Source organism: Camelus dromedarius, chromosome 24, assembly GCF_036321535.1.
Source record: "Camelus dromedarius isolate mCamDro1 chromosome 24, mCamDro1.pat, whole genome shotgun sequence".
NCBI lineage: Eukaryota > Metazoa > Chordata > Mammalia > Artiodactyla > Camelidae > Camelus > Camelus dromedarius.
Window position 1 is genome coordinate 27,929,904 of NC_087459.1, and position 26,784 is coordinate 27,956,687.

Sequence of the window (26,784 nt, forward strand, 5' to 3'; positions counted from 1 at the left end):
GTCAGGACTCAAACCCAGGGCTCCAGGTTCCACGCTCTGGCCCCCTCAACAGCCTCCAGTGCGTGAGAGAATGCCCACAGGATCCAGGCTGCAAATTCAAAGCAGGAGTTACAACACATACTGTGGGGGGAGAAAAGGAAACCAACAGTTCAAAGACAAGACACAAAACTGACCAGCCAGCCCCTGATGAAAGAGAAACATGGCTTTCAAAATGTACAGTCAGGGTGTGTGCTAATTTATTAGGGCTGACTCTCCACTTCAGCTTCCTGGGAAAGAAAAATTCCTGTGACTTGAACTGAGGAAAGACAGAAGCTATCACAGATGTCACATGGCTCAGGGTAGGGCCAGGAAACGAAAAAAAAGATGTTTCTCAGTGGCTTTGAGGGAAGGGAAACTATTTTTCTTAATTGTATCAAACTCCATAAAAGGTACAAAATAAACCTAGAAACTTGGAGATATCCAAAAAGTGAGCAAAGGCTCTAATTAGAAACCATCTCTCCTTCCTGTTGGCCTGAAAGGTGCCCTCAGTCACCTCTCATTTTCTGTTTAGAGCCCCTTTACCTCCAGATGAAAATACAGCTTTTGGCCAATTCATCCACCTCCCTGCAGTGCAGCGAGGATTCATTCCCTGGATCATCTGCTCTGGTCCAGCCCCGCCTGGATTCTCTACCTGCTTATTGTCACACATCAAGGTCCTCTCTTCTGGCTCAGCCCGTGGTTAAGTCCTACGTCCCCCTTTGCACTGTGTGCTGGGAGCTGCTGGGCGGGAGCATGCATTCTGGGGTGCAGTGTGCACCCTCTGGTGAAGGAGAGGGAGGCCGTGTGCCCTGCACTGCGAGTTAGCTCCAGAGCCAAGGCCATTTCTGTCAATGGGTCTAGGAACAGGCCCCGTTCCTATCATGTCATTCACAACCTTCACGACAGCTTCTGCAATCATTTCACCGGTCTGAACAAAACCTGAAGTTTTTTTGTTCTTTACTGAATAAAACATTCCTTTCACAGAAGCAAGCCCCAAACTCATCACCATCCAATTATGTGAGAACAGGCACCAGTGGTTCACAGGTTTTACATTTTCCTTCCTTTTAGCGGGAATGTGAACAAACCGTGCTTGGCAGTGCCCTCGAGTGTCCAGGAGACGGTCCTCTCTCCGATAGTGGGGCTGTGAGCCCTCTGATGGGTTCCCGCTTGCTTCTATCCATCGAGGCTTTGGTAGGGAAACTAAGCTGAAACAGAGGTCCCTTCCCCTCGGGGCGTGTGGAGGGTTTTCTGAGGCCCAGTCACAGAACGGGCCACGCTCCTGACAGCTGCTGTGGCAACATCGTCACCGCCCCATGATGAAGCTGGGCTGGTCCTCCTCTTCCTCCTCCGTTCCAGATGCCTCCTCAGAGCTACTGGATCGCTGCTCCTGGGACTGATTGGATCCTGACAGCACATGACATTTGCATTAGGGATACACACATTCACTCAGAAGCAAGGGGCACTTTAACAAAGGCTTGCTGAAGAGAACCCAGGAACCAGCTGTTTCTGGACTGCACAGTGAGAAGCCAGAGCGGCAGTCAAGACCATCAGTCCTCAACACCACTTCCGGACATAAAGGGCCAGTTACAGAACTGACCCACCACTGCTGCTGGGTGGACCTCGTCCTGACAAAAAGGTCCAGCACACACGAGATCCTGATGCCCCATAAACTGGGCCTCACTGCTTTTTATATGCCCGCACCACTCTCCCTGCAAAGTCCATCACCTTGGCAGGGTGACATTCCCAACATCCCTTTAACATTTAACACTCCTGCTGACATCTCTGGCTCTCACCCCGGTCTGCAAAAGGATTTTCAAAAACTGTGTAGCAGAGGGCTCTGCCCACAACAAATATGCCAGCCTCCCAGCTCTTCCTACAGCCCCAGAAACCCTCTGACACTCCACGCGCAGCTCTGAATCCCAGTGTCTCCCCTGGCATGACTACTAATACCCACAGTGCAGATGAGTGGGCCAAAAGCAGAGCACAAAGACAACTTGTTCCCAACTCCTCCCTGCCACCCCTCCCTGGGATCAGGGCAGTGGGCGACAGCTGGAACGAGGGAGAACCAGAGCCTACAAGGCAGTACCAGTCCTCCGGCTCACAGGCCATTCCAGGCAGCCAATTGCAGGCACGGTGGGCTCACCTGGGCCCCCTCCTGTGCACGTGCAGGAACTCACTCCAGCACCAGAGCCCACGGACACCCAGAGCTTTGCTAGTGCTGTCATCTCAGGGCCAGACAGAGAGCTTCAAGACGGGAGGCCTTGGGGTGCCCAGGGCGCAGCACAGTCTCAAATTCACCTTCACACCCTAGGGCAGGACACTAAAGCACACTCATGGCAGTGGGTTGAAATCAGCTCTATTTAATTTAGGATCCTCCTTCTTCTCAACCTCATGCCAAAAAGAATGAGAAGCTCTGAAAGTACACAGGATGAGCATGCTTCAGCAGCTAAGATTTGCTGAACATTGTGCCAGGCACTGGGCTAAGTCTTCACATACACTTGCTGTCCTGTCTAATTCTAAGGACGGTCTATGCGATAAGTAACGCCAGTATATATCCATTTCAGAGGTGAGGAATGAAGCTCAGTGAGGTTAAGTAATCTGCTACCCAAGGTCTCATAATCAGCAAAACCAGTACCCAGGTTTCAAACCTGGACTGACTTTCTAAGCCTCTGCCTACCTTGCTTGCAGAAATGCAATAAGGAAACAGAGGCAAAAGAAAAATGAGGTGAAAACAGGAATGAGGTCAGCACACGGGATGGGTGAGCAAAATGTGGTCTAGCCACGTGGTGCAGATTCAGCCCCAAAAAGGAAGGAAATTCTGACACAGGCTGCAACACGGATGAACCCTGAGGACGTTACTGTCAGTGAAACGGGCCAGTCACACAACAGCAAGTTCTCTATGGTTCCTCTTACATGAGTTACTCAGAGTAGCAGATTCAGAGACAGAAAGAGAAGGGGGGCTGCCAGGTGCTGGGAGGAGCAGGGACCGGGGGTTGTTGTTGAACAGATAGTTTTCGTTTTACACGATGAAAAGCGTCCTGAGGATAGATGATGATGTGATGATGACGGCTGCACAACGGTGTGACTATTTAGTACCCCTGAACTGTACACTTAAAACTGGCTAAGATGGTACATTTTGTGTTATGTGTATTTTACCAAAATTTTAAACAAGAAAGAAAAAAGATGCTAAGGAGAGATGAGTGAAAAACTAGAGACGGATCAAAAGCAAAGCTCGAGCTCCCTGGACCCCAGGGCCAGTACTCCCCATGCCCCCATGTTGGGGTGCGTGTGGAAAAGAACATTTCTATGGCGCGTGGGGCAACTGGTCCGAGGCCACGGGCCCTGTCTCCACCCCGAAGGCGAGAGCATCAGGGTCTCTGCCACTTGGGTTCACTCCTCACACACCGGTTGGGGGCTCTGCTCTAGAATCTGGGCTCCAAGGCTGAAGCTGCTGATTATGTGTTTTGTTCCATAACTTAGTCACATTCTGTCAGCATCAAGCCTCTCTAAGAACCACCAACCATATCCACATAGGTCTGCGCACAAAAGAACGAGAGCATAGGATCTGACCGTTCCTTCTGCTCTTAAAGAAACAGTAAAATGCTCATTAACGTGGATGTTTGTGGAATGGGGTGTTCTGGAGGCCCGAGATGCTGATTAACAGAGGAGGGCTCAAAGCATTTCTTGTGGCTGACAAGCTCCTGAAAATGTAGTGCCTCCCTTAATAGTAAACATAGTTCATTCTGTGTGTAGGAGACGTTGTTGGGGCTTTGAAGTATCACTCTCAAAGAGGAGAAACCTAGGAATCTGGGGCTCATTCAAATCCTTTGGTAATACAACAAAATTATTTCAGTCTCTAGTAAAAAAGAAAAGGACTCTTGGAGAAATGGCTGACTCTAGGTGAGGGGCAGGAAATACTCAAGGTAAGTATGGACTACCTTGTGGTACCAGGAAGTCAGGAAGTGCTGTTAAAAACAAAACAAAACCCCCCAACACCCCACAATGATGGGAGAATGTAAAAGGAGCACAGGAGCCAAATGAAAGAGCTCCCAATGGCCAAAGCTGGACCAGTCTGAGCAAGAAGAGCAGTACCGGGTTAAACCTGAAGTGCAAAATAAATATCCCTGAGTCCATGCTGGTATAAAGGAAGAAATGAGGGAGGAGAGGCAACCCTGTGCAGAAGAGTTCCCAGCAACTCACGCAGCCCCTCCATCCTCATGGAGGGAGTGCACAGCACCCGCACTCCTTCAGTGTGGGCTGCGCACAGTCACCACTTTCCGAAGTGCACAGCGTGGGAAGGGGGAAGAAAAGAGCAACTTCAAGGTGGAGAACCCTGATGGGCACAGCCTGAGCAGCCGCTCAAGGTCAAATCCACAGTGACAAGTCATCTTGACAAGGATCCCGCCCTGACATTAAGAATGGCACTTATCTCTGTGGTCTTCCTCCCCAAGATAAACAACTCCAGTCCAATCATGAGAAAAACATCAGAAAAATTCAAACTGAGGGACATCTGACACAACACCTGACCCTCAAACCTCTCAGGGTCATCAAAACAGAGTGAGAAACCGTCAGCGCCAACAGGAGCCTAAGGATACATGATGAGTAAATGTAATGTGATATCCTGGATGGGATTCTGGAACAAGAAAAAGGCATTAGGTAAAAAAATTAAAGAAATGTAAAGTATGGGCTTTAACTAATACATGTATCAATATTGGTTCATCAGTTGTGACAAATGAACCACATTAACTTAAGATGTTAACAAGAAAAACTGGGTATATGGGAATTCTTTGTACTATACTATCTCTGCACTATTTCTATAAATCTAAAACCATTCTAAAACAGTTTTTTAATTTAAAAAAAAAAAAAAAAGACACTGCCTACCCTCATGGAACTGAGACTGCAGGTGAATAGATAAGCACATGATGTGATTTAGCAGATTCTATAACCAAGCATGTGCAAAACCCTCTGGGAGCAAGGTGGAGGCTGGGGTGGTGAGAGACGTTAGGAAAGGCTTTACCAAGGGAGGAAGGTGCAAGATGAGAAGCAGCTTTCCAGGCAGATGGGGAGTCAGGGAGCAAGAAAAAGAAAGAGAACAGAGGCCTGAGCATGTACAGCGAGGTGGGAGAACAGAGGTGTAAGCTTGGCAAGAGCGGAGGAAACATGCAAGGGAGTGGCCAGAACACAATGGTGGAGACCCCAGCACGGGTGGGAATGAGGGGCTGCTGACGGGGGTTCAAGCAAGATCACCTCGTGGGTAAGCACAAGGCAGCGGAGACGCACCATCTGGGATCAGATCCCGGCCCCTCACTCACTCCCACTAGCTCTGCGGGTGCTGTTACCGCTTGTTCCCTAGGATCCCTCAGTTGTAAGATGGGGATAACATCACTGCCTGTCTCACAGGGCCGCTGTGAGGATTATGTTAGTTAGTACCTGCAAAGCACTCAGGACTGGGGCTACATAATAAATGTTCAATAGATGCTAAATACTTATATTAGGAGGAGAACAAATGACAATCCAATCTCTGTTTTAACAAGAGCTTTGGAGGGAGGCTGTACAAGGTGGGTGGCGTGGGGGTCGGCGAGGAAGAGAGTGGAGGCTGCTACCATAGCTCTGCCGGATCGGGATCGATATTGTTATAAGGTTTTTACTAAACCCTCAATGAGACTTTGACTTCCTCTGAAGTCACATACTTATTCCTGTGGAGGAATAATTTTTAAAAGCCAGTGCTGGCAAGGAGACAGTAAAAGTGTACACCATTGCACACTGCTGACGGCAGTAAAAACTGGTGCCATTCCTTCGGGAAGAAACTGGCAATACATTTCAAGAACTATGAAATCTTTTTATACTCTGTGGTCTAGTAATTCCCACTGCTGGAACTTTATCTGAAGGAAATGACCCAGAAAGGGGGAAGGGAGACAGGTACATAAATTCAATAAAATATCTTCCAAAGAAGAAAAACACTGGAATCAATCCAGTATCTAACAAAAAGGAGAGGGTTAGGGATATCACGATATGTCAATTGCTGGATATTATGAGTCACTGAAAGAATTATGAAGGACTGGAAATGCTTATAATGTTAAGTAAAATAAGCAAAATGGAAAACTGTTCATACACTATAACGATATACAAATGACATGTGCATATGGAGAGATTAAAAGAAAATGGATAGAAAGGTGACAGATTCGGATGATGATGTTTGAGCTTTTATTACTTATACTATTGTTTACATAGTATCTTAAAATCTAGGAACCTGAGATTTTATTCACAGATCATAGGAATACTAGGTAAAACGGCACTGAGTTTTAAGTAGAACTGACATTAACTTTTTTTTTAAACTAGATGAGTGAACAGACTAGGGGGGACAAAAATCCTTCCTTGTACTACGAAATTGCAAGGACATGTGAAAATATTTGTGATGCAATGTTATATGATAAAATTAGAACAACTATAAATATGGTAATTACATAAATAGGTTTATATAATACTAAAAATTGAAATAAATATGAAAATGCTAGTGATTTTTTTAGTAAGAATTATAGGTAATTTAAATTTCTGACTTTATTCTTTTCTGCATATTCTAAAAATTTCTAAAATGATCATATATTACCTTTATTCTCAAAAGACACAACGGATATGAATAGTTTTCCAACATTGTATGTACAAGAATTTTGGCACTGAAACAACTAGTTCAATACAAAACACAAACTGAGTGCCTTCTGAGCATCAGATCCTACTTGAGATATGAATCTTATTGCTTGGGAAAATTTTGTCCCCCTCCCCCACCAGGGAACATGTGGCAAAGCCTGGAGACATTTTCAGTTGTCAGCGACTGAGGGGAGGATGGGTGCTGCTGGCATGTAGTGGGTAGAAGCCACGATGTTGTTCAATATCCTACAATGAACAGGATATAATCCCTTACAAAGAGAATTATCTGGTCCAAAGCATCAAGAGTGCTGAGGCTGAGAAACTGCTTTTTTCCCCACCCAGTTTTTTTTTTTTTTGGAGTTTTTTTTTTTTCCTTCACTCAATTTTGAAATGATGACTACAATAGGTTTAGTGAACATCTATCATCTCACATAGATACAATATTAAAGTAGAAGAAATTTTTTCCTTTTGATAAGAACTCTCTTAACAATGTTCATTTATAATGTAAAGCAGTGTTAATTATCTTTGTCACGTTGTACATTACAGCCTCAGTACTTATTTATTTGTAACCAGAAGTTTATACCTTTTGACTAGATGAAGATCTAATTCCCCTTCCTCCTACCCGCTTGCCTCCGCAGCCACAAATCTGATCTTTTTTCTATGAGTTTGTTCGTTTGTTTATTCTGAAGTATTATTGACCCAGAATTCTACATCAGTTCCTGGGACACAACACAGTGATTTGATATATCTATACACTTCAAAATGACCACCATTATAAGTCCAGCTGTCATCTGTCACCATACAAAAACATTAGTTATTGACTATATTCCCCACACTATATATTTCATACCTGTGGCTCATTTATTTTGTAACAGGAAGTTAGTTACCTCCACGTCCCTTACCACTTCTTTTCTCCTCCCCAACTTTGAGAAACTGCTCTTGATGTACTTAGTCACTTAAGATCACCCTGGGTTTCTTTGGCAGGCAGGCCTACGTCAAAACAAGTAACACTGGCATTAGAATACATCATTTTGGGGGTTCAGGGCTTCATGATAATCCAAATTGCCTTAATGCCGTCCTGTGGTATCATTCAGACATGAGTCCGACATCACAGGGCGTTCTTCACTGAACTGCCAGACCGGCATGGACAACAAGGGAGGACTCCAACAGAACAGGACTCCTAGCCACTGCCCCTTACCACCTCTTAGGAGAAGAGCCAAAAACCCTGAGTGATTTATCTCCACCAGAACCCGGCGATGCACAGAAGCCACCTTGTGGCACAACTGAGTATCACCACATTAAGTTTCTATTCATTTCAGTCACCTAGAAAATCTATTTTCTCTTGCACAAAATGAAAAATAAGGAAACAGAGAGGGCGAGGTAAAAGGCACACAAACCATTTTTATGAATTTATCTTTATAGCACTCTCTATCCTGCTCATTTGCTGCAAAGCACATGCAACCATGTACCATTACTACTCATTTTTTAGTATGTACAGATGCAAACTTCACACGTGTAAGAGCAGGGCCCAGGGACCATAACGTTTTTCAGATTTGCCTGACTCCAGCTCACAGCCCATATAGAAACTGAGAGGAAATTTCACAAAATAGTTATTCAGGGTGTGATGCACTCTGCTCTTTTCTAGTCTATTCTTTTCATGGAAAAACAACATCTGCAACTTCTAAACTGATTTCATGACCCAGCAGTCAAGGATCACAGCCCTCAGTTTGAAAAAACACTGTGCTGCTCTGATGCAACGTGGACACCAACATTTATCCTTTGACAAAACTGAAGCTCAGGGAAGGGGGAGGCCCAGTGAGAGGGCACAAGACTGTTTTAAACAGGTTGGAAGGTCTGGATGAAATCTATCTGAAAGCACTAAAATCAGCTCTGTGACTGCATATATTCTTCATAGCCTTGGGCAAACTAAAGAAAGGCGACTGGAAATTGCATGATCACATGCACCTAATGTTGAAAAGGAGCTAGAAACGGAGGATTTAAGAAATCTCAGCTCTGTGATGTTGCCACCTGTCTCTTTCAATTATAGAACCAACTACTAAAAAGTAAATATGTGATTCCAAAGACCCATTACAGGCTCATTAAGTACAAACTTGGAGCAAACTAACCTCAGTTTCTTGTTCTGAAAAGCTTCTTAGATTTACTGGTGAGGGAACCAACCCTCCATCCTGTCCCCCAAATACGGTATATCAGCATTACAGCAAGGTGTTTGGCAAAGTTATCAAACAGTGGAATTTTAGATCTAGAAAACACTTACAAGCTACAAAACCCCTCAAACCTCAGGAGATGCTTGAGGTCAGGGTGAGCCAGGGTGTGAGCTGAGCTTAGAACCTACGTCTACTGTACTTACTCCATGACCTCAAATTACCTCTCAGTTTCCTATGACACCTCTTGGGTAAGATGAAAGACGAGTGAGTCTGGCCAATTCTTAGCTGAAGAATAACTCCACCCAAAAGTTTCAGTGAACAGGTCCATGTTGGCCTAAGTGGAGCTCTCTAGTGGATACTGGAGGGCTCTGGCCCTGGCCCAGTCTGGCTCAGCATTTTAACCCATGAGAGAGGTGTGTTTATCAAACCTGCCCATGACAATACCCTAAAGACATGGTAACATGCTGAATTCCAGAACCAGAATCAATAGAGCCAGTAACACCAAGATGAAATACCAAAGAGCTAAATGTAAAGTCCTATAATTGGATTAAGAAAAAACAAATAGAGGGTGGGTTTCAGGTGAGACAGAACAAGCACATTTGACCCAGTTTTTTGACTGAACACAGCTACAGAACCTGGACAGAATGCACAGGCCCTGAAAGTAAGCAGACTGGGGGAAAAGACCAGAATACAAAGTACCACTGGAGCAATATTGTGCTTCCTGTTTTTTTCCCCCTCCAATATTCCCCAGCCTGGACTCAGGGTGATCCAATACACAGAAGTGGAGACTGAACACATCCAGAGTTCTAAGACAAACCTTCTAGTTCTGGTTCGAGGACTAAGAAAGTGAACTCCCAATGCTCAGAGTGAAGGAAATTCTTTTGTTTCTCCTCTCTTCTCCGTTCTCTCACACCTTAGCTCTCAGGTAATCCTTCCAGTGTCAGAATGGCATCAGTGGCTGCGGTGGCAATGGGGGCCTGCAGGCACAAAAATTTTGAAGGAGGGGAAACTTCTTCTCTGATCAGAGGAGCTGTGGTCCTAAGATGGCTGGGAAAACTCTGCTGTTTTTCTTCTCTGACCTCCCACCACTCAGCCCTGCATGCAGGTGCAGCTGATGAAGTATGTGGCAGAGAGGGTAACTAAAGCCCCAGCTTTCTGCCTGGAGGTCTGAAAAGGGAAGACCCAGGAACCCAGACACTACAGGGGAGGTCATGGAGAGAGAGGGGATTAGAATAGACACCAGAAAGTTGTTTATAACCCTCTGGGCTCACTCTGACAGCACACGCATGAATGCCAAACACTTTGAGAACTCAAAGAACTAAACCCTGACTGGCCACGGGGTGACACACACAGGACACATCTGGAGGGCATAGCAAAGCTTTAAAAACCGAACTGGCAGTGGAACCACAATCCACAGAAGGCTGGTCAGAACCTGTGTCCTGAACACAACCAGGTTGTCTGCTAAAACAAATATCAGCAAGACCAGAGCATCATTATGTAATACTTAAAATATCCAGGATACACAGAACATCATTCAGTATATGAAGAATCAGGAAAATCTCAACTTGTGTGGGGAAAGACAATCCACAAATGCCGATGTCAAGACGATCCAGGTGTTGGAATTACCAAGTGCTATAAAGCAGCTGTTTAAATATTTTTCCAGGAAATAACTGGACACTCTTGAACACTCTTGAAACAAATGAAAAGACAGAAGACTGCAGCAGAGAAATAGAAGGTATAAAGAAGAATTGAATGGAAATCGCAAAACTTTTCTGAAAAACATAATTCACTGGATAGAATCAATTACAGAATGGAGATAACACAGGAGAGAGACCGCTCGAAGTCAGATCAATAGGAATTATCCAATATGAACAACAGGGGACAAAAAAAGATTGGGGAGAAAAAATCCCAAATCTGACAGAGACACATGCTTACAGATTCAAGTAGCTCAGTGAAATCCAAACCCAACTCCAGGATAAACCCAAGGAAATTCATGTGCAGACACATCATAATCAAATTCCTGACATCTAAGACAGAAATCCTGAAAGCAGCCAGAAAAAAATAACCAGAGGAGAACAATTTGAATAACTACATATTTTTTTAAAAATCAGAAACCATGGAGGCCAGAGGGAATGGAATAGCATTTCTAAAGTGCCGAAACAAAAAACTGCCAGCTTGGAATTCTACATCTAATGAGAATGTCCTTTAGGAATGAAGGTGAACTAAAGATAGCCTCATGTGAAGAAAAGCTAAGATAATTCATAGCCAGCAGACTTGCTCTAACTGAGTGACTAAAACAAGTTCTTTGGATAAAAGGGAAATGATACCAGATAGAAGTCTGGAACAACAGGAACAAAGAAAAAGCAAGAGAAATTATAACTATCGGTTACTAGTCAAGATTATTCTCATCTTGGCGGAGGGTATAGCTCAGTGGTAGAGTGCATGCTTAGCATGCACAAGGTCCTGGGTTCAATCTACAGTACCTCCATTAAAAAAAATTAATAAACTTAATTGCCTCCCTGTAAAAAGCTTAAAAAATGAATAAAACAAAAAGACTATTCTCCTCTTGAGATCTTTGAAATACATTTGATGACTGGAAACAAAAACAGTAACATTATAAAGACAGAACTACCATCTGATTCAGCAATTAAACTTCTGCATGTTTATCTGAAGAAAATGAAAACACTAATTCAAAAAGATTTATGCATCTCAATGTTCACTGCAGCATTATTTACAATAGCCAAGATATGGAAGCAACCTGTGTCCACTGACAGAGGAACGGATAAAGATGTACACACACACACACCGATAGAGGAATGGATAAAGATGTACACACACACACACACACACACACACACACACACACACACACACACACACACACAGGAATATTACTCAGCCATAAAAAAGAATGAAATCTTGTCATTTGCAACAGCATGGATGAACCTGGATAATATTATGCTAAATGAAGTAAGTCAGACAGAGAAAGACAAATACTGCGTGTTTTAACTTATATGTGGAATCTAAAAAAACAAAACAAAACAAACAAAAAAACCTGGAAACAGACTCATGATACAGAGAACAAAGTAGTGGCTGTCAGAGGGAAGGAGTGTGTGGGGAATGGGCAAAATAGGTGAAGGGGATTAAGATGTACAAACTACCAGTTATATACTAAATAAGTCACAGGGATGTAATGTACAGCATAGGGAATACAGCCAAAAATAACTGTATGATGCATAATCTATGGAAGTAAATCACTATGTTGTACACCTGAAACTGAAATAATATTAAGTCAATTATATTTCAATTAAAAAAAAAGTAACTATCTGATGGGGTTTTCAATGTATGCAGATGTAATGTCTAAGACAACTACAACATAAAGAGTAAAGAAATTTATGTGATGAAATTTCTACATTCTACTTAAAGTGGTGAAATCCTGATTCCAAGTAGACCATGGAAGTAGTATGTATATAATAATCCCTAGAGGAACAACTTTTTGAAAAACTATGAAAAGGGAAACAGTTAAAAACACAATAGATTTAAAAAAAAAACCAAACCCCCAAAACACACAATAGATAAAATGGAATAATAAATATGTTCAAATAATCCAAAAGGGAGAGAAGGAGAAATAGAGGAACAAAAAACAGAGGGAACAACAACAAAAAAAACCCCAAAATGTAACCCTAAAACCCAAAAATATCAAATACACAGATTGTCAGAAAGGGTAAAAAACACGACCCAAACATTTGATGTCTGTAGGACACATATTTCAAACATTGGTAGGTTGAAATTTAAAGGGATGACAGCACTTTCAGAATGGCAAAGACCCCTTAAAAACCTGCTTCTCCAAAAGCAGCAGACTTGTCAAGAACACTGACAATAATCACCAAAATCAACTTCTCTAGAACTCTGGAAATGTTCCTTGGATTGTTTGATAGAAATGGTTGAATTTTGGCAAGAAGAGCAAGTTTTGTGGTGTTTTAACTTGCTCTATTTCCTCACCCCTCTCCCCAGATCTAAGGTAGCCCCCCAAATCAACAGCCTCATAATCACAGGAGCTGTGAAAACCAGCAGCCTCGCGGCCACTGGAAGAAGTAAAGTGCATTGGGAGCTCCTCAGAAGTCACATACCCTGAGTACTGTCCCTATCTGACCTGTCTGGCAGCTTCCTGGAAACTTGACTCGCAAGGCTTGTCTTTATTTGAACTGACTCAGTAAGAACAGTCTCCTCCCCAAGGTATTTGTCAAAAACAATCAGTGGCGACTGTTTAACATCATACCTGCCTGAGGCAGTGATAACAGTTGAAGCAAACAAGAAACTGACCAAAAACTGAAGAGGAAAAGCTGGTACTCAGGAAGGCCACATGCTTGTAAGAGCATGTACATGTCTAAGAAAGACAAGTGATGGCCCTCATCTCACCTCTGGCTGACCTTGAGGCTCTGTGCAAGGAGGAAGTGAAGGCTAAGGCAAAACTGTGAACTGCAATGCCAGAATGTTGAAGGCATGCTCCACCACACACAAAGATCCCACTGGCAAAGACTGGGAGACTTACTGGTTCAAGGCATTTCGGGAAATCTCTATTCTTCAGCTGACCACTAAGCTAACCAAGCAGAGGCTTCAGTGGCCACATACAACAAAGAATACAGGCTTTACAGAATTCGTTCAGAAAAGTCATTAAACACATTAAAGAGCAACAAAAACAAGCAGGAAAAACAACAAACCCTGTGGAGGGAGGGTCAAATTACCCAGAGCCAAGGAGACGTTTCTATTTCCCAATATAATGGGGTCCAAGCCACAGTATCTTCTTCTACAGAACATAAGACTGGCACCTGTGCCCAATCCTCCTGCTTTTGAACCAAGTACTTCCACATTCCTGTGTGTGTGTTGGGGGGAAGGGCAGGGAATGTGATGAGCTGGTTTATTTGAGGGATGAGGTCCCAGCCATCACATTTTGGCACTGTAAAATAATCTCATCTAGGAAATATTTGGGAAAAGGCTAGATATAGTATGTCATACAGTATATTTACAACTCACAAGGAAACTGGTCCTGGAAGAGGCTAATTGTATTTCAGTATGTCAATGCAAGTCTGATTTTATCTAAGACCAAAAATCATGACTGCCCAATCAGGAACCATGTCCAGCCAATCAGGGAACAGCCACTGATTCAGTAATGTGGTGACCAGTTGTCATTTTTTGGGTCTCTTAGCATCCTTCGTCCTTTTCATTTGGGGCCCCTCTCTCCCTGATTCTCAGCCCAGGGGCTCCAAAGGGAGTGGCTGCCACAGCTGGCCTTGTGATGGGATCAGAGGTGGGCAGGACTGGCAATGCTGTGGGATGCTGACATATTATTCACCCCTATTCCTTCTTCTAACAAACTCTCAATTCTGTCTAGGGTGGCAATGTACCCAGCTCCCAGTAATGGATCACAACAGGTTAAAGACGGTCATAACAATTCTGTTCTCTATTCATCTTGCCTGATGGCAGCAAAGGATGGCAAGTGACCTTATACTGACCAATGAGATATAAGGTGATATCTGATGGGCACTTCTGGGGATCTTTGGCTCTTAAGCTTACAAAAAAAAAAAAAAAAAGACAAATACCACTTCTTTCCTCTCTTCTTCCTGCTTTAAACGTAAGTATGGTGCCAGGAACTGCAGCAGACATCTCATGCCCACAGGATAAAGGCCAAGAGGACTGCAGGGATGCTGGGCCTGATACTACTGAGCTGCTCAACCACACTGGCCTGCCACCTACCACCAGATTTCTTGTTATATGAGAAAAATAATTCCTCTTTAACTACTGCTAGTTGAGTTTTCTACTTCTTGCAGCCAAGAGCATTCTTAACTGATTGTCAAGTCACTCAGTCAGAGCCAAAGAAACACAAAAACACTTTCACAAGGGACACTCCCTTAGTCTTTCCTACTGGTCAAGAATGAGCCAGGGTGCAGCCCAAAGGAGCTACAGGTACCTCACAACCACAAGGAGAAAATGAGCCTGCCTCAGGACAGGGAGCCAGGGGACAGAAGGAGACAGCAAATGGCATTAGAAGTCCTTTACTAGCCATGCCTGGAAGGAGGACTGTCCTGGACGCAGCATGAGCCAGTATCTTTCTTTCTTGCTTAAACCAGTTTGGTTTCCTGACACTTGCAATTAAACAAGTCCTAACTAATAGAAACAAGCCCTCATTTCTTCAGTGGCCAGCCAACCAGCTCCAAACGCTAAATTTCATTCTTGACAGGTCAACCACTATGAGCAACACTATAAATAGTCACAAAAGTGGGTACCACTCACCTTCTTTTTGTTTCTTCTGCTCAAGTTTCATTTTCTTTGCCAATAATTTCTTCTCTTTTAACTTCTGACTACAAATGCAAGATAAATACATAGATTCCTTAACTACTTTATTTTATATTTTAGAAAATAAACATCTACTTACAGAATCTTTAGAGATTTAATAATTACAGAAACACTACAATAAAATGAAAGAAATACTTTCTCATGACTCTGCTACTCCAACATCATCGTTATCAAGCTGTTCCCTTCATGAATCAAGATCAAATCCTTAGGAGCCCCCAGGTGATTAAAGCAATCCAGAAATACTGGAGATACTTCTTCATCCAAAGATATTGAGGGACTTTTTTTTTTTAATGGAGCACTTCACAAATTTGCATGTCATCCTTGCGCAGAGGCCATACTAATCTTCTCTGCATTGTTCCAATTTTAGTATATGTGCTGCCTAAGTGAGCACTAGGGACTATTTTTAGAATCCTGCTCAGCTCTCTAAAAGTTGAGGGAGAATTTATTAGAACACACACACACACACACACACATGCACAGCCTGTATACTCATGTAATCACTTAGGGAGGTTAAGGAAAAAGCTAACTGGAAAGTTTGCTCACAGCACCTTGTTAAACCTGATGTCAAAACACAGACATGAAGGAGACACAGAAATCCAGGTGATCACCAAAGTGCTGGCCTCCAAGCTTTGGAGAACCTGCAGCAAGCTGGGGGTGGGGGTGGGGGGCAATAAGTGACTGGATCTCTCTCCAGCTCCTGGAAGAAAAGCCATTCCTCTACTGGGATGCTCCACCGTGGGTTTTAACACCCAAGACCTCTACAGGCCACACAGGTGAACTTTCAACTATAACAAGGACTCATCTACCAACTACCTACTTTTACATTTCCCACTCTAAGCCTCATTATTTATGAGATGCCATAAAGCCCTCACCGCTTTTTCCGACGCTTTGCAGTCTGTTCCTCCGCGGCAATTTTATTCCTTTCTAGTCTTTTCTGAAACTCTGCATCCAATTTTTGCTACAAAACAAAAAAAACAAAAAAAAAAACAAAAACACATCACTTACACACTCTGGCCTGGGTATGCAAACTCTAGAAGTCACACCACTGGGGGTGCTATAGGCACATCCAGGTCTCCAGGGCCACTTTAAGAAGCTGACCTACAGATGGGGCAGGAAATCAATATATGGATCTCTGATGGCGAAGTAACAGTTCATTAAGATACCATTCATGCACAGGTAATTATGAGAAAGTATGAGAGGGAGTACACTGACTTCCTTGAAGGCAGAGGCAGCACTACTGGCTCTTGTTTAGCCAGGACCTTGGATAGTGTGATATTGTGACTTATAATAAGAAACATATATTTGGTCTTGGTCCATTGTTTTTGGCACATAACTCCTAGAACTTATAAATTTCCTATGTAAGAGCCACTGGGGGATCTTTTATTATAATATTTAGTTTTGTTCCCAGTTCCTAAAACAGCTCCAGAAATAAAGATGAAATAGGTACATTTGTTATTCATAAGCAGTCCCTTTTGACCACAGGACTTTGAGTGACTTTTGGAAGGCCCCTAAGGAACAGGGCTGGTTGCCGGGGGAACTTTCAGCCTCACCTCCTTGACCTCCAGGGAGGGAGGGGACCTGGAGGCCAAAGTAATTACTAATGGCCAATGATTTAATCACATCCACATCAATGAAGCCTCCAAAAACCTCCAAAGGATGGGTTCTTCCTAGCAGCTCCCTCTTTCTAAGCCTCAGTTTCCTCATCTATAAAATGAAGGAAATAATTCCTCTTTCCCTGAGAATTTAGGAAGAATAATGAAATGCAGTAACTTACAAGGAAGCACATTTAAACTACAAAGACAACTAATGATTAAAAAAGTGTCAGGGGGAGGGTATAGCTCAAGCTGTAGCGCACATGCTTCACATGCATGAGGTCCTGGGTTCAGTCCCTTGTACCTCCTCTAAAAATAGATAAACAGACCTAATTACCTCCCCCCATAAAAAACAAACAAACAAACAAAGGCCAGCAGAAGAGGAAGAGGCAGCTTCAACACCTCTGCTGGTCTGCACTGCCAGGGCTGTGTGGATCTGCTTAGACTGGCACAGAAACTCTGAGAGCAGAATTATGGAATAAAAAAGAAGGGTCTCCTTCCAAGAAGGGAATCAGCTTTAATCAGAGCTCAACTAGAAAGCAAACAACTTCAAGCTGAAAGCACCTGGTTTGTTTAGAAGGTGAGCTGCAAATGTCTGAAGCAGCTGCATTTTCCAAGTGACCTGGACAGAGCCCCCGCTGGCTGCTGACCATGGCAAGGGCTCAAGCAGGAGTCAGATGTGCCGTCAGTGGTGACACCCTATCAGTTGCTGTGGAAGGTGAGACTCCTCCTGCAACTCTTTTTTCTTCTAACTTCAGAGCCTATCTTTCACATTGTGAAATAAAAACCTTTGTGTCTGTGTGGATTCAAAGTTTGTGAAACATTTTCCCATATTTTCTGAGTCATTAATCAATATATAAAAACTTCAGACTAACTGACAGCATTTGACACAGCCATCTGCTCTAGTTTCCTCTCCTCTAAGAAGTTTAAAAGTAAAAAATTAAAAAGTGCTTCTGTTAGTTTCTATACACAGAGTTTTGTTTATTCCTGGCAGTGACAAGTCCATCACAGTGACAGGGTACAGCTGTGTGACAAGCCACCTGAAACTTCTCACCGGAATTGAGAAGCAGCTGGAGAAGAACCACCAACACCTAGGGGCCGAGTAAAGGCTGTAGGACAACAGATATCAGGTGAAAATCACCAGGGCAATGATCCATTCTGTTTGAAAATCATAAAGATAATTTTCAAACTCAATTTTAGTCACTCCAATAAACTGTTAAAGGACCACCATCACCACACTGCAATAAAAAAAACTTGAAATATCTTTGAACAAATGTGGGGAGACATGTAAAATCTCCACAAATTATCACTGAGAGATACAAAAAGATTTAAACAAATGAAAAAGTTTCTAGAGAAAATACTGTGACGTCCAATCTCATTCAAGTTAAGTTACAGATTCAATTTAATTCTAGTAAAAAAATCAAACAATTTTTGGTGTAGATAAAATAACTCCAAAACTCAATTCCAAAAAGAAAACAAATGAAATGTCCCAAAGAGTATTTCTTAAAAGCAACAGGAGAGTTTCTAGCCATTCCCATCAAGCAATAGAAAGCTTAACAGTTTTTACAGTACATTTTCTGAAGCAATTCTCAATTCTTAATCAATTATTATTTAACACCAATCATGAAGAAATACCAGTCTCAAAGATAAAAATCTAAAAGAGGCAAAAACACTTGAAAGCACACTACTACTCGCATCAAACACACAGCTAACTGGAATTGCGGGCATTCAGCCAGAGAAAACTATAGAGAAATAATGATCCAAGTGGTGTGGGAGGTACTGCTTTCTACTCCATGGCAAATGGCCTGGGGTGGGGAGGGGACTCTGCTGTGCTCTCCACTGCCTGGAAGTCTCCCTCCCCTCATTTGTTTCCTAGTACGAGCATCCTGCTGGGCAGTGTCTGACCTATAAGTAACCTGGACTCTACTTGATGTCTGTTTCTCATCCTAACTTTATTTATTTAAAAAAATTTTGGGGGGAGGTAATTAGGTTTATTTACTTTTTTAATGGAGGTACTAGGGTTTGAACTCAGTATCTCCTGCATGCTAAGTATGTGCTCTACCTCTGAGCTATACCATTCCCCACCCAGTCCTAACTTAGAAGGCAGCCTTCACACAATCCGCAACCAGGTGGATCCACTTTTCTTCAAGTGCTTTTTTCTAGAAGGTTTAAGTACCCATTGCCCAAACCCAAGGGCTCAGCCAGCCTTCCTGCTTACTGACCTTCTCAGCCATGGCATCCATGTAGTCCTGCCGCTGGTACTCTCTCCGGCGCAAGTGCCTGTACACATGGAACTCTCCGCTGCCAGCCCCAGCACTTGAACCTAAAGCCAGAATAGTCCAGAGCTCTTGATAAAATTCAGTTACCAAACACAAGCTACCCTTAATCAAAAGGAACCAAAGAAAGATACTAGAAGTAATGGAAGGAAATATGCCTACCCTATTCCCCACTGTACCCCAGAATCTAACACAGTGCCTGGCATATTGTAGGCATCATTAAATATCTGCTGCATGAATACTGTATTTGAAGTCGCTAAAAATTCCACTCTAACGTAGTAACGCAGCAGACTGGGGTTCAGAAACCAGAAACCTTGAAGAGAGCTGGTGACTTTTTCCCCCTGGAATGATTTCACATTTAACATGCTAGATCTCTACTCAGTAGAAAAGATGTCCGTGATATATTAAGTGAAAAAAGAGTAGGTTATCAGTATGGGCAGAACCGTATTTCTGTAAGAACATTTCTTCTTAAGCATGAGTGGTTCTGACTGTAAAGATATTTGGAAGGCTATATCAAAATGTTACAAACAGGATGATGGAATTATAGGTGGTCCTAATTTTTTTTTACACCTGTTATTTATTCTTTATAATTAGTTATGTTAATTTACAACCCAACAAAATAAAACTATTTCCATTTTGAAAACACAAAATATTAAAAACAATGCAGTAGAAAATTCTCTAATGTCAAACCATAAGCAACAATACCCCTTCACTGTAAGAGCAACATATTGGATCAATGAACTTTTTTTCTTCCTATCAGGTATGCAATTAACAGATATTAACTGCAGAGTTTTTACACCTACACTTAGAAAACTTTATTTACACACATACCCACATCCAAAAGACATTACCCATTACATCTCGGACAAATTCTGGGGGAGGTCGAGGTGCCCATTCGCTCATTTTTTCTGGAATTGGAACTGTTTTGTCCTGCAACATTTAAACACGAAAGCATTTGTATGGATAAACCTTCTGACAAAGTCTCATCTTTTATAACCAAGGAACTTTAACGGGACTAGTTAAGTAAGGCTGCTTTGCTCGTTGGACTCAAAGGTAAGTTTATTTCTTCCTTCTGCCTTTACTTCATCGTGTATACTCTGGGTCCTATCAGACCCCACAGCCTTGCCAGGGCTACATTCAACTACCCAGAGCAGAACTCAGAAACGTAAGTCCTCATTTAGGGCTGAAAACCTCCAACTTTAACACTTTTATACGAGGAGAAGTAATCCTTTCCAGTCAAAGGAATAAGAGACCTTCTCATCCAACTGTTTTCATGACCGAGGGGAGTGATTTGCCCCATGTATCTCGGCTAATGCCTCTCTAACAGTTGGTGGTGTTTAGAAGAAAATAAACCCTTGTGCTAAACCACGGATTCTATCGTTCCAGTCTAAGGCTTTTGTTCACAAAAAGTTAAACTGGGGGGAGTCTTAAAGCACGGGAAGCCGCTCCGCAGCGCCCTCACGCAGGCTGGGCTCTAAAATAAGCGCAGAAGAAAACTATCTCCGGGGCAGCCTACTTCTTCCTAAGGTCTGACCCTGGGGTTCAGGTATTTAGTTCCAGAGTTCGGAGGTGGGGAAAGTGGGCCTGCAGGCGCCCAGAGACGCCAGAACGGAAGGGGGTGGGACTCGGAATGACCGTCAGCCCGCGCCTTGTCTCACCGGGTTCTTCATGAGCCGTTCCAGCTTGAGCTTCTGTTCCTCCGCCGCATTCTTCGGGATGACGAGGGCCTGCGGCTCTTTCTTGGGCCTCGGCGGTCGCACCGAGGAGGCCGCGGAGCTCGCCATGACAGCTCTACAGCTCGCCGGCTTCCCAGGCGAGCGGTGGTGGCGCGCGCGTATGACGACAGAGCCGCGCGCCAGTCACGCAAGCGCAGTCTCCTCGCTGGGCGGGGCTGGAGCAGAGGGGCAAGCCGGAAGCAGGCTGCTGAATATTCATGAGCCCGAGGCCGGGTGGGTTAATTTGATTAAAGCTGCTTGGTTTCATTTCCTGTTTCTGAGCAAATCAGTGCAGCGAATGCCCACGTCCTTGGGGGAGAAGTGGCCTTGCATGCCCGAGGGTCCGGCCCCAGCCGACTTCTCCAGTCCCAGCCGACTTCTCCAGTCCCAGTACGCGTCGTGGATCCGCCAGCAGCCCTGCTACTGGTTTCTCAGCATCCCCCGACTCCCACCCCTGGGCTTTTTTCCTGGCGGTTTCTTGGGTCTGGTCCACTCCGCCTCCCATTTCTGACCATCTGTTTAAGACATGTCACTGTGAGCTCCCTGAGGACTGGGGCCGTATCTCTTTTGTCCAACTCGAATTACTCAGCACCTGGCATCCAGCAAATATACCTGGTCGATTGAATGGGCCTTTCTTACTAGAAAGAGGATAGCTTTCCCTCACATCTGGAGCTGGCCTGGCACTTACAGTTAGGCCTTGGTATTCTCCTGTTGGACATAAACAGTTTCCCAGAACACCAGCGTTATGCAAAGCCATTCTGTGACTGATAGAGCAAGGCATAAACAAGACTGCTCTATAATCATGTTTAAAGTCAGATGATAATGAGAATATTGTTGGAACCAGAAAAAGACCAAACATTTCCCCATTCTGGCTAATGTGAGTAACTGCTGTTTCTTTACAGCATTAGCTTTCCACTTTAAATATTAAGACACCCAATCATAGACTTGTCCTCACGTCCTGACGTCTATTCCAGAGTGAAAGCCCAATTACTTGAACTCTCCCCAAATCGCCCAAAGTCTATAATAAGCCTTTTTGAACACTCTCTTACTGAGGTAAATGCACTCTTCCTTCTCAAAAGAGGCAATAAACCCAATTTGTTCAACTACAGATGTGTTCCTGGTGGTCTTCATAATCGTTGTTTTTCTTATTTACCATTTGTTAGCCATGGAGAGTGGGAGTTCTGTCTTGTTCATTGCTGTATTCCTAGTATCTGGGGGCAAAGCCTGGCCCACAGCAAGACACTTAATAAACATTTGCTGGATGCACATGGGATCTTGGGAGCCAGGCACCTCAGATACTACTGCTGCTGTTGCCTGCTCAGCCTGCGCAACCCAGGACAGTTCTACCATTGAGTCCCCAGGTGGTGGGTGCCTGGAGGGTGCTCTATCAGCATCCTAAGGCTGTTCCTGGCAAACTAACAGCAGATGGTTTTTTAGGGGTCAAGGGTGCTGAATTAGGGGAAGTTCTAGAGTGACCCAGATTTGTCGCTGGGACCTAAGGAGGGCTTGATCTGGGTGGGATCATGCACACATGACCCTACATCACAAACCCCAGCCACCAAGGTGCTTCACTTTCCCCCAAACATATCAGAAAACAAAAACTACCTGGGGTGTCTTTTCCTCCCTGAGAACTCCCATACACCCTCCTTCACCTGGCTTGGCTTAAATGCCACTTCCTCTGTGAAGACTTCTCTGACTGCTACCCCCAGCCCCCTCCTCCAGGCAGTCCGTTGCTCTCTTCTTGGTGCTCCTCCTGCTCTGGGTCCCCATGGCTGCCATGTGGTGGTTACCACAGGGTGTCCTCATCATCTGCCTACACACAAGTCTGGGGAGAGGGTGGTGCCAGAATCCCAGCATCTAATTCTGGCCTAAAATAGAGTGGTGCTTCCAGAATTCTTGCAGAACAGAGGAATGAGGGAGGGAGGGAGGGAGTCTGAAAAAATAGAGAATGAATGAATGTGCAAATGAGATGACTGAGTTACGGATGAATGAATGAATAATGAAGTTAAGTGAGTATGAGAAAGAATGAATGAATGCTCAATAAAGAAATGGATATTCCATGAATGAAAGAACACACGACAGTGGATGATCAGAGAGTTAAAGACCCAGGAAGGCAGCTGTCTCCCTGGCACCCCCACCTCAGGGTCCGGCCCAGAGCTGGTGCTTGGCAGACAGCTGCTGGATGGAAGTTAAATGAACTAATGAAGTGAATGTATGCACAAAGTTTGAGGAAACTTAAGGTGGATGTGAAGAAACTACCCTACGAGAGTGGAATCAGACTTGGCATGACACCCTATCTACCACCAGAGGGCAGCAACGCTCCACCCAGGTCTACCTGCCTGTCGGTGCCCCTAGAGACCCAGAATTGAGCATTTAGGGAATGAAAGTCTACTGCTTTGGAAGACACCAGTGCTTTGGAGTCTGGCAGACTTGGTGCCAAAGTTTGGCTCCACCTACTCTGTAGCAAGGGCTGGGGGCAAGTGACCTAACCTCTTAAAGGCAGTTTCCTTATGTGCATCATGGGGACAAGCAAACCTACCCTTGACACTGGCCTGTGGATAAAATGATGTGACAGATAGATGTGCAGTGCCCAGCACAGCTCCTGACACTCAATAGCAGGGTGACCACCTGTGCCAGTTTGGTTTCAAGCCTGAGAGATTTCCCAGGATGCAGGACTTTCAGGGCTAAAATCAAGAAAGTCTCAGGCAAACCGGGGCAGTTGGTCACGCTGGAGGGGTGGGCACTTCTAACTCAATCCTTTGAGTTGCGATTGGTACTTAAAGAACTAAAACAGCAAAAAGTGTTTACAACTATTCCATAATTTGAGTTTCTCACTGGATTAATTAGTCAGTGATCTTTCTATAATGGTCCTACTGTCAATGACAGAACAGTTCCACCAATGGGGATAAAAAGCAAAGAATACACCCATTTCAGAAAACAGTTTGCCAGTTTCCTATAAAGATAATTCTGCATTTACCATATGACCCAGCTATCTCACTCCCAGAGAAATGAAGTTCTATGTCCACTGAGAACTGTATGTGAATACACACAGCAACCTGATTCATGATTGCCCCAAAGTGGAAACAATCCAAATGTCCACCCAATTGTGATGCATCCACTCAGCAATAAAAAGGAAGGAACTATTGATACTTGCAACAACATGGATGGATTTCAAAAGCATTATGCTTAGTGAATGAAGCCAGATCCAAAAGGTTACAACCTGAATGATTCCATTACCTGACATTCTGGAAAGGCCAAAATGATACAGATAGAATACAGATCAGCAGTTTGCCGTGGGCCAAGGGGAGGAGAAGGGGATAGACTGTAAAGAGTCCAAGGGCGATGGACGTGTTGTGGATCTGAATTGTAGTGGCAGGTACATGAACACACATATTTGTCAAACTCATTGAACTATACACTTAAAAAGGAGTGAATTTAATTGTTTGAAACTATACCTCAATAACCTAGACATAATAAACAAGGGTCAACTTGCCAGGCTGCAGGGAGGCCAACTGCTCATTGTCTGGGTGGCCTTGGGGAGCACTGCCAACCTTTAGCCCATTGTGTCCCCCGAGGCAGCTCAGAGCCTATAAGTCCGCCCTGCCCTGCCCAGTCCACGTAGGGCTGAGAGATGGGGTGGCAGTGATAGGCTTCTCGAAGCCCAGAGGCCAATGTGGCTTCTCAGACGATCTCAGTTGCCTTGAGCCCCAGAACGCCCACACCAATGACCAGCTCAATCGTTCCCTTTTGAATTGGCTTTTTCTTCTTCTTTGTTTTAATCTTCCTAGTCTCCTTTGGAATCACTTCCTAAAATAAACTATCAATACTTCTGAGGGAACCTGAGCTAAGACAGTTGGTACTGGAAGTGACTCAAGAATGCAGACTCTCCGGATGGGATTATGGGATTAGATGATGCACTGGTTAGGCTACAGTAAGGATCCCTCTGCTGGGGGTAAGTGGGATGGTGATAACCCCCGGCATGTAATAGCAACATGATTATTAATACTCTCGCCTATGGTGGATTGAGTTGAGATTCAGGTAGAAGGTGAAATGTTGGTTTATATGCAATGAGGACATTTGAAAGGCCTGGGGACAAAGGAAAGCATAAGAATTGTGCTGTTGGATGCTTTCAGTTAACTGCTTTAAAAGGCTTGAAAGGAGAACACGCAGACTCAGGTTAGCCAACCATGAACTTAAGGCAGGTTATTAAGAGTAGGCATCCAGGTTGGCAATGCCTGCTTGGAGGCATGCATCAGCAGGTAGACAAGATGGCTTGTCTAGCAGACATCATCTAGGTCTGTCCTAAGCCTTTCCAGTGATTGTGCAATTGGTCCATGCACAGAGCAGCCACATTTAGGGCTGAAGGCTATGCATGGCTACAACAGAATGGGCTCTCTCTCACCACAGCTGATAAATTACCGCTGCCGCCGAACACCTGAATTGAATGGCCCTACATATAGCACTATCCTTTAAGGAACCCAGTCAACCTCCTGGTGGTAAGTTGGTTATATTGACCACATTTCACCCTAGAGGGGCATTGATTTTTCTTACTGAAATTTATACTATGCCATCTAAGGGTTTGCCTCCCCGACATGAGTCCTGCCAGCACCATCATTCAAAGGCTTGCAGAGTGTATCTGACTTGCCGGCAAGGGATCCCACAACATCTCTTCTGACCAAGGAAGGGATCATTTTATGACAAAGGAGATGCAACAGGATTATATAAACCACAATATCTGAAAGCAGCTGACCTAAGGGAACACAGAATGGACTGTTATATTCTTACATGAGGTACTCAATGAAAGCCAACACACCGAGAGTTTGGAGTGATGACCTCCAGGATGTGGACTGTGCATGGAACCACAGCTGATACATGATGCTGCATCCCCTACAGATGGAATTCATGGATTAGGGAACCAAAAGGTAGAAGAAATAAGAGGCCCCTCTCACTACCACCCCAGAAATTTGCTTGGGAACCTGTACTTCTCCTCTTTTCAAACTCAGTCTCAGCTAGATGAGAAATTCTGATTCCTATTAAATTTTTGTTGGTGAGCATGCTGTAGGGTATATAGAGGTGGAAATATAATGCTGTATATATGAATATTATAAGCCAATTACCTCAATAAAAATAAATCTGAAATAAGAAAAAGAAATTCTGATTCCTGGGTGTCAGGGAAACACGGGGGGGACACTATAAGGGTTCCAGTAGATTTAAAGCTATGACTACCACTTGTTCATTTGGGGTTCTTCATGCCAGTGAAATAGCAGCAAAGGAGGGGGTGGGGATAATTGACCTTGATAATCACGAGGAGCTAGGGCGCTACTGCACAATGAGATTATGGAAGAACCTGTCTAGAACGTGAGGGATTGACTAGGGACCATTTCTGAATGCTTCCACATCCAATGGTAATTGTAATGAATAAACGCAGCAGCGATGGTCTGACAAGGCAGTGGTATAGTAACTCAGAGACCTGACTTCCTAGGAATGGAAGTCTGGGTCACTCCACCATGTCGAGGCTCTGGTCGTGGGTGAGAGAAATCTAGAATGGAGGATGGAGGTGGGAGATGATGAAATATCAGCTATGGTTTTAAGACCAGTTAAAGCAATGGGGAGGGTTGTTTCACTCACACTCCTTTATGAGGTCTTTTGTAGGCGTTGGGGCCAGGTACTATTTGAAGACTCTGTGATGCATAGGAATGAAGGGAAGACAGGAAGACTTGGCTAGAGTTGAGAGCAGAAAGGACTGGGCCATATAGGAAGTTCTTGTCCATTAAATCCTTTTTTTTCAGTGTATATATATATATATTTTTTAATAACTTTTTTTGGAGGGGGAAGGTAATTAGGTTTATTTTTTAACAGAGGTACTGGGGCTTGAACCCAGGACCTTGTGCATGCTAAGCATGCACTCTACCACTGAGCTATACCCTCCCCCTGGTGTATATATTTTAACTGAAGTATAGTTGATTTACAATATTGTGTTAGTTTCAGGGGTACAGCAAAGTGATTCAGTTACACATAT

The 26,784-nt window shown here is 43.8% G+C and overlaps 1 protein-coding gene and 1 non-coding gene across 4 annotated transcripts; both read right to left on the bottom strand.

Moving 5' to 3' along the window:
* Positions 1–214: 214 nt before the first annotated feature.
* PRKRIP1 (PRKR interacting protein 1) lies at positions 215–20,896 on the bottom strand. Of its 3 annotated transcripts, none has more exons than XR_010377708.1 (7): positions 20,709–20,896; positions 19,902–19,980; positions 18,997–19,097; positions 16,055–16,140; positions 15,120–15,187; positions 2,162–7,653; positions 215–1,422 (listed from the first exon to the last, which is right to left on the bottom strand). XR_010377708.1 is itself a non-coding variant. In XM_010984045.3 (6 exons), the coding sequence occupies exons 1-6, from the start codon at positions 20,832–20,834 to the stop codon at positions 1,322–1,324; spliced, it is 561 nt and encodes a 186-aa protein (XP_010982347.3). In that variant the 5' UTR covers positions 20,835–20,892; the 3' UTR covers positions 215–1,321. The 3 variants fall into 3 exon arrangements, 1 of the variants encoding a protein (XP_010982347.3); XR_004130651.2 differs by lacking the exon at positions 2,162–7,653 and adding an exon at positions 9,646–9,805 and having other exon boundaries at positions 20,709–20,895; XM_010984045.3 differs by lacking the exon at positions 2,162–7,653 and having other exon boundaries at positions 20,709–20,892.
* Positions 15,467–15,573, bottom strand: LOC116147264 (U6 spliceosomal RNA). The gene has a single exon (XR_004130798.1). It is a non-coding gene; the product is annotated as a U6 spliceosomal RNA (small nuclear RNA).
* Positions 20,897–26,784: the final 5,888 nt, after the last annotated feature.

Coding starts and splice junctions, on each gene's coding strand:
- PRKRIP1 (XM_010984045.3), bottom strand. CDS start 20,834: ATGGCGAGCTCCGCGGCCTCCTCGGTGCGACCGCCGAGGCCCAAGAAA. Junction 19,098..19,901: donor ATTTGTCCGAGATGTAATGG/GTAATGTCTTTT, acceptor TTCTGGCTTTAG/GTTCAAGTGCTGGGGCTGGC. Junction 16,141..18,996: donor TGGATGCCATGGCTGAGAAG/GTCAGTAAGCAG, acceptor TTTGTTTTGTAG/CAAAAATTGGATGCAGAGTT.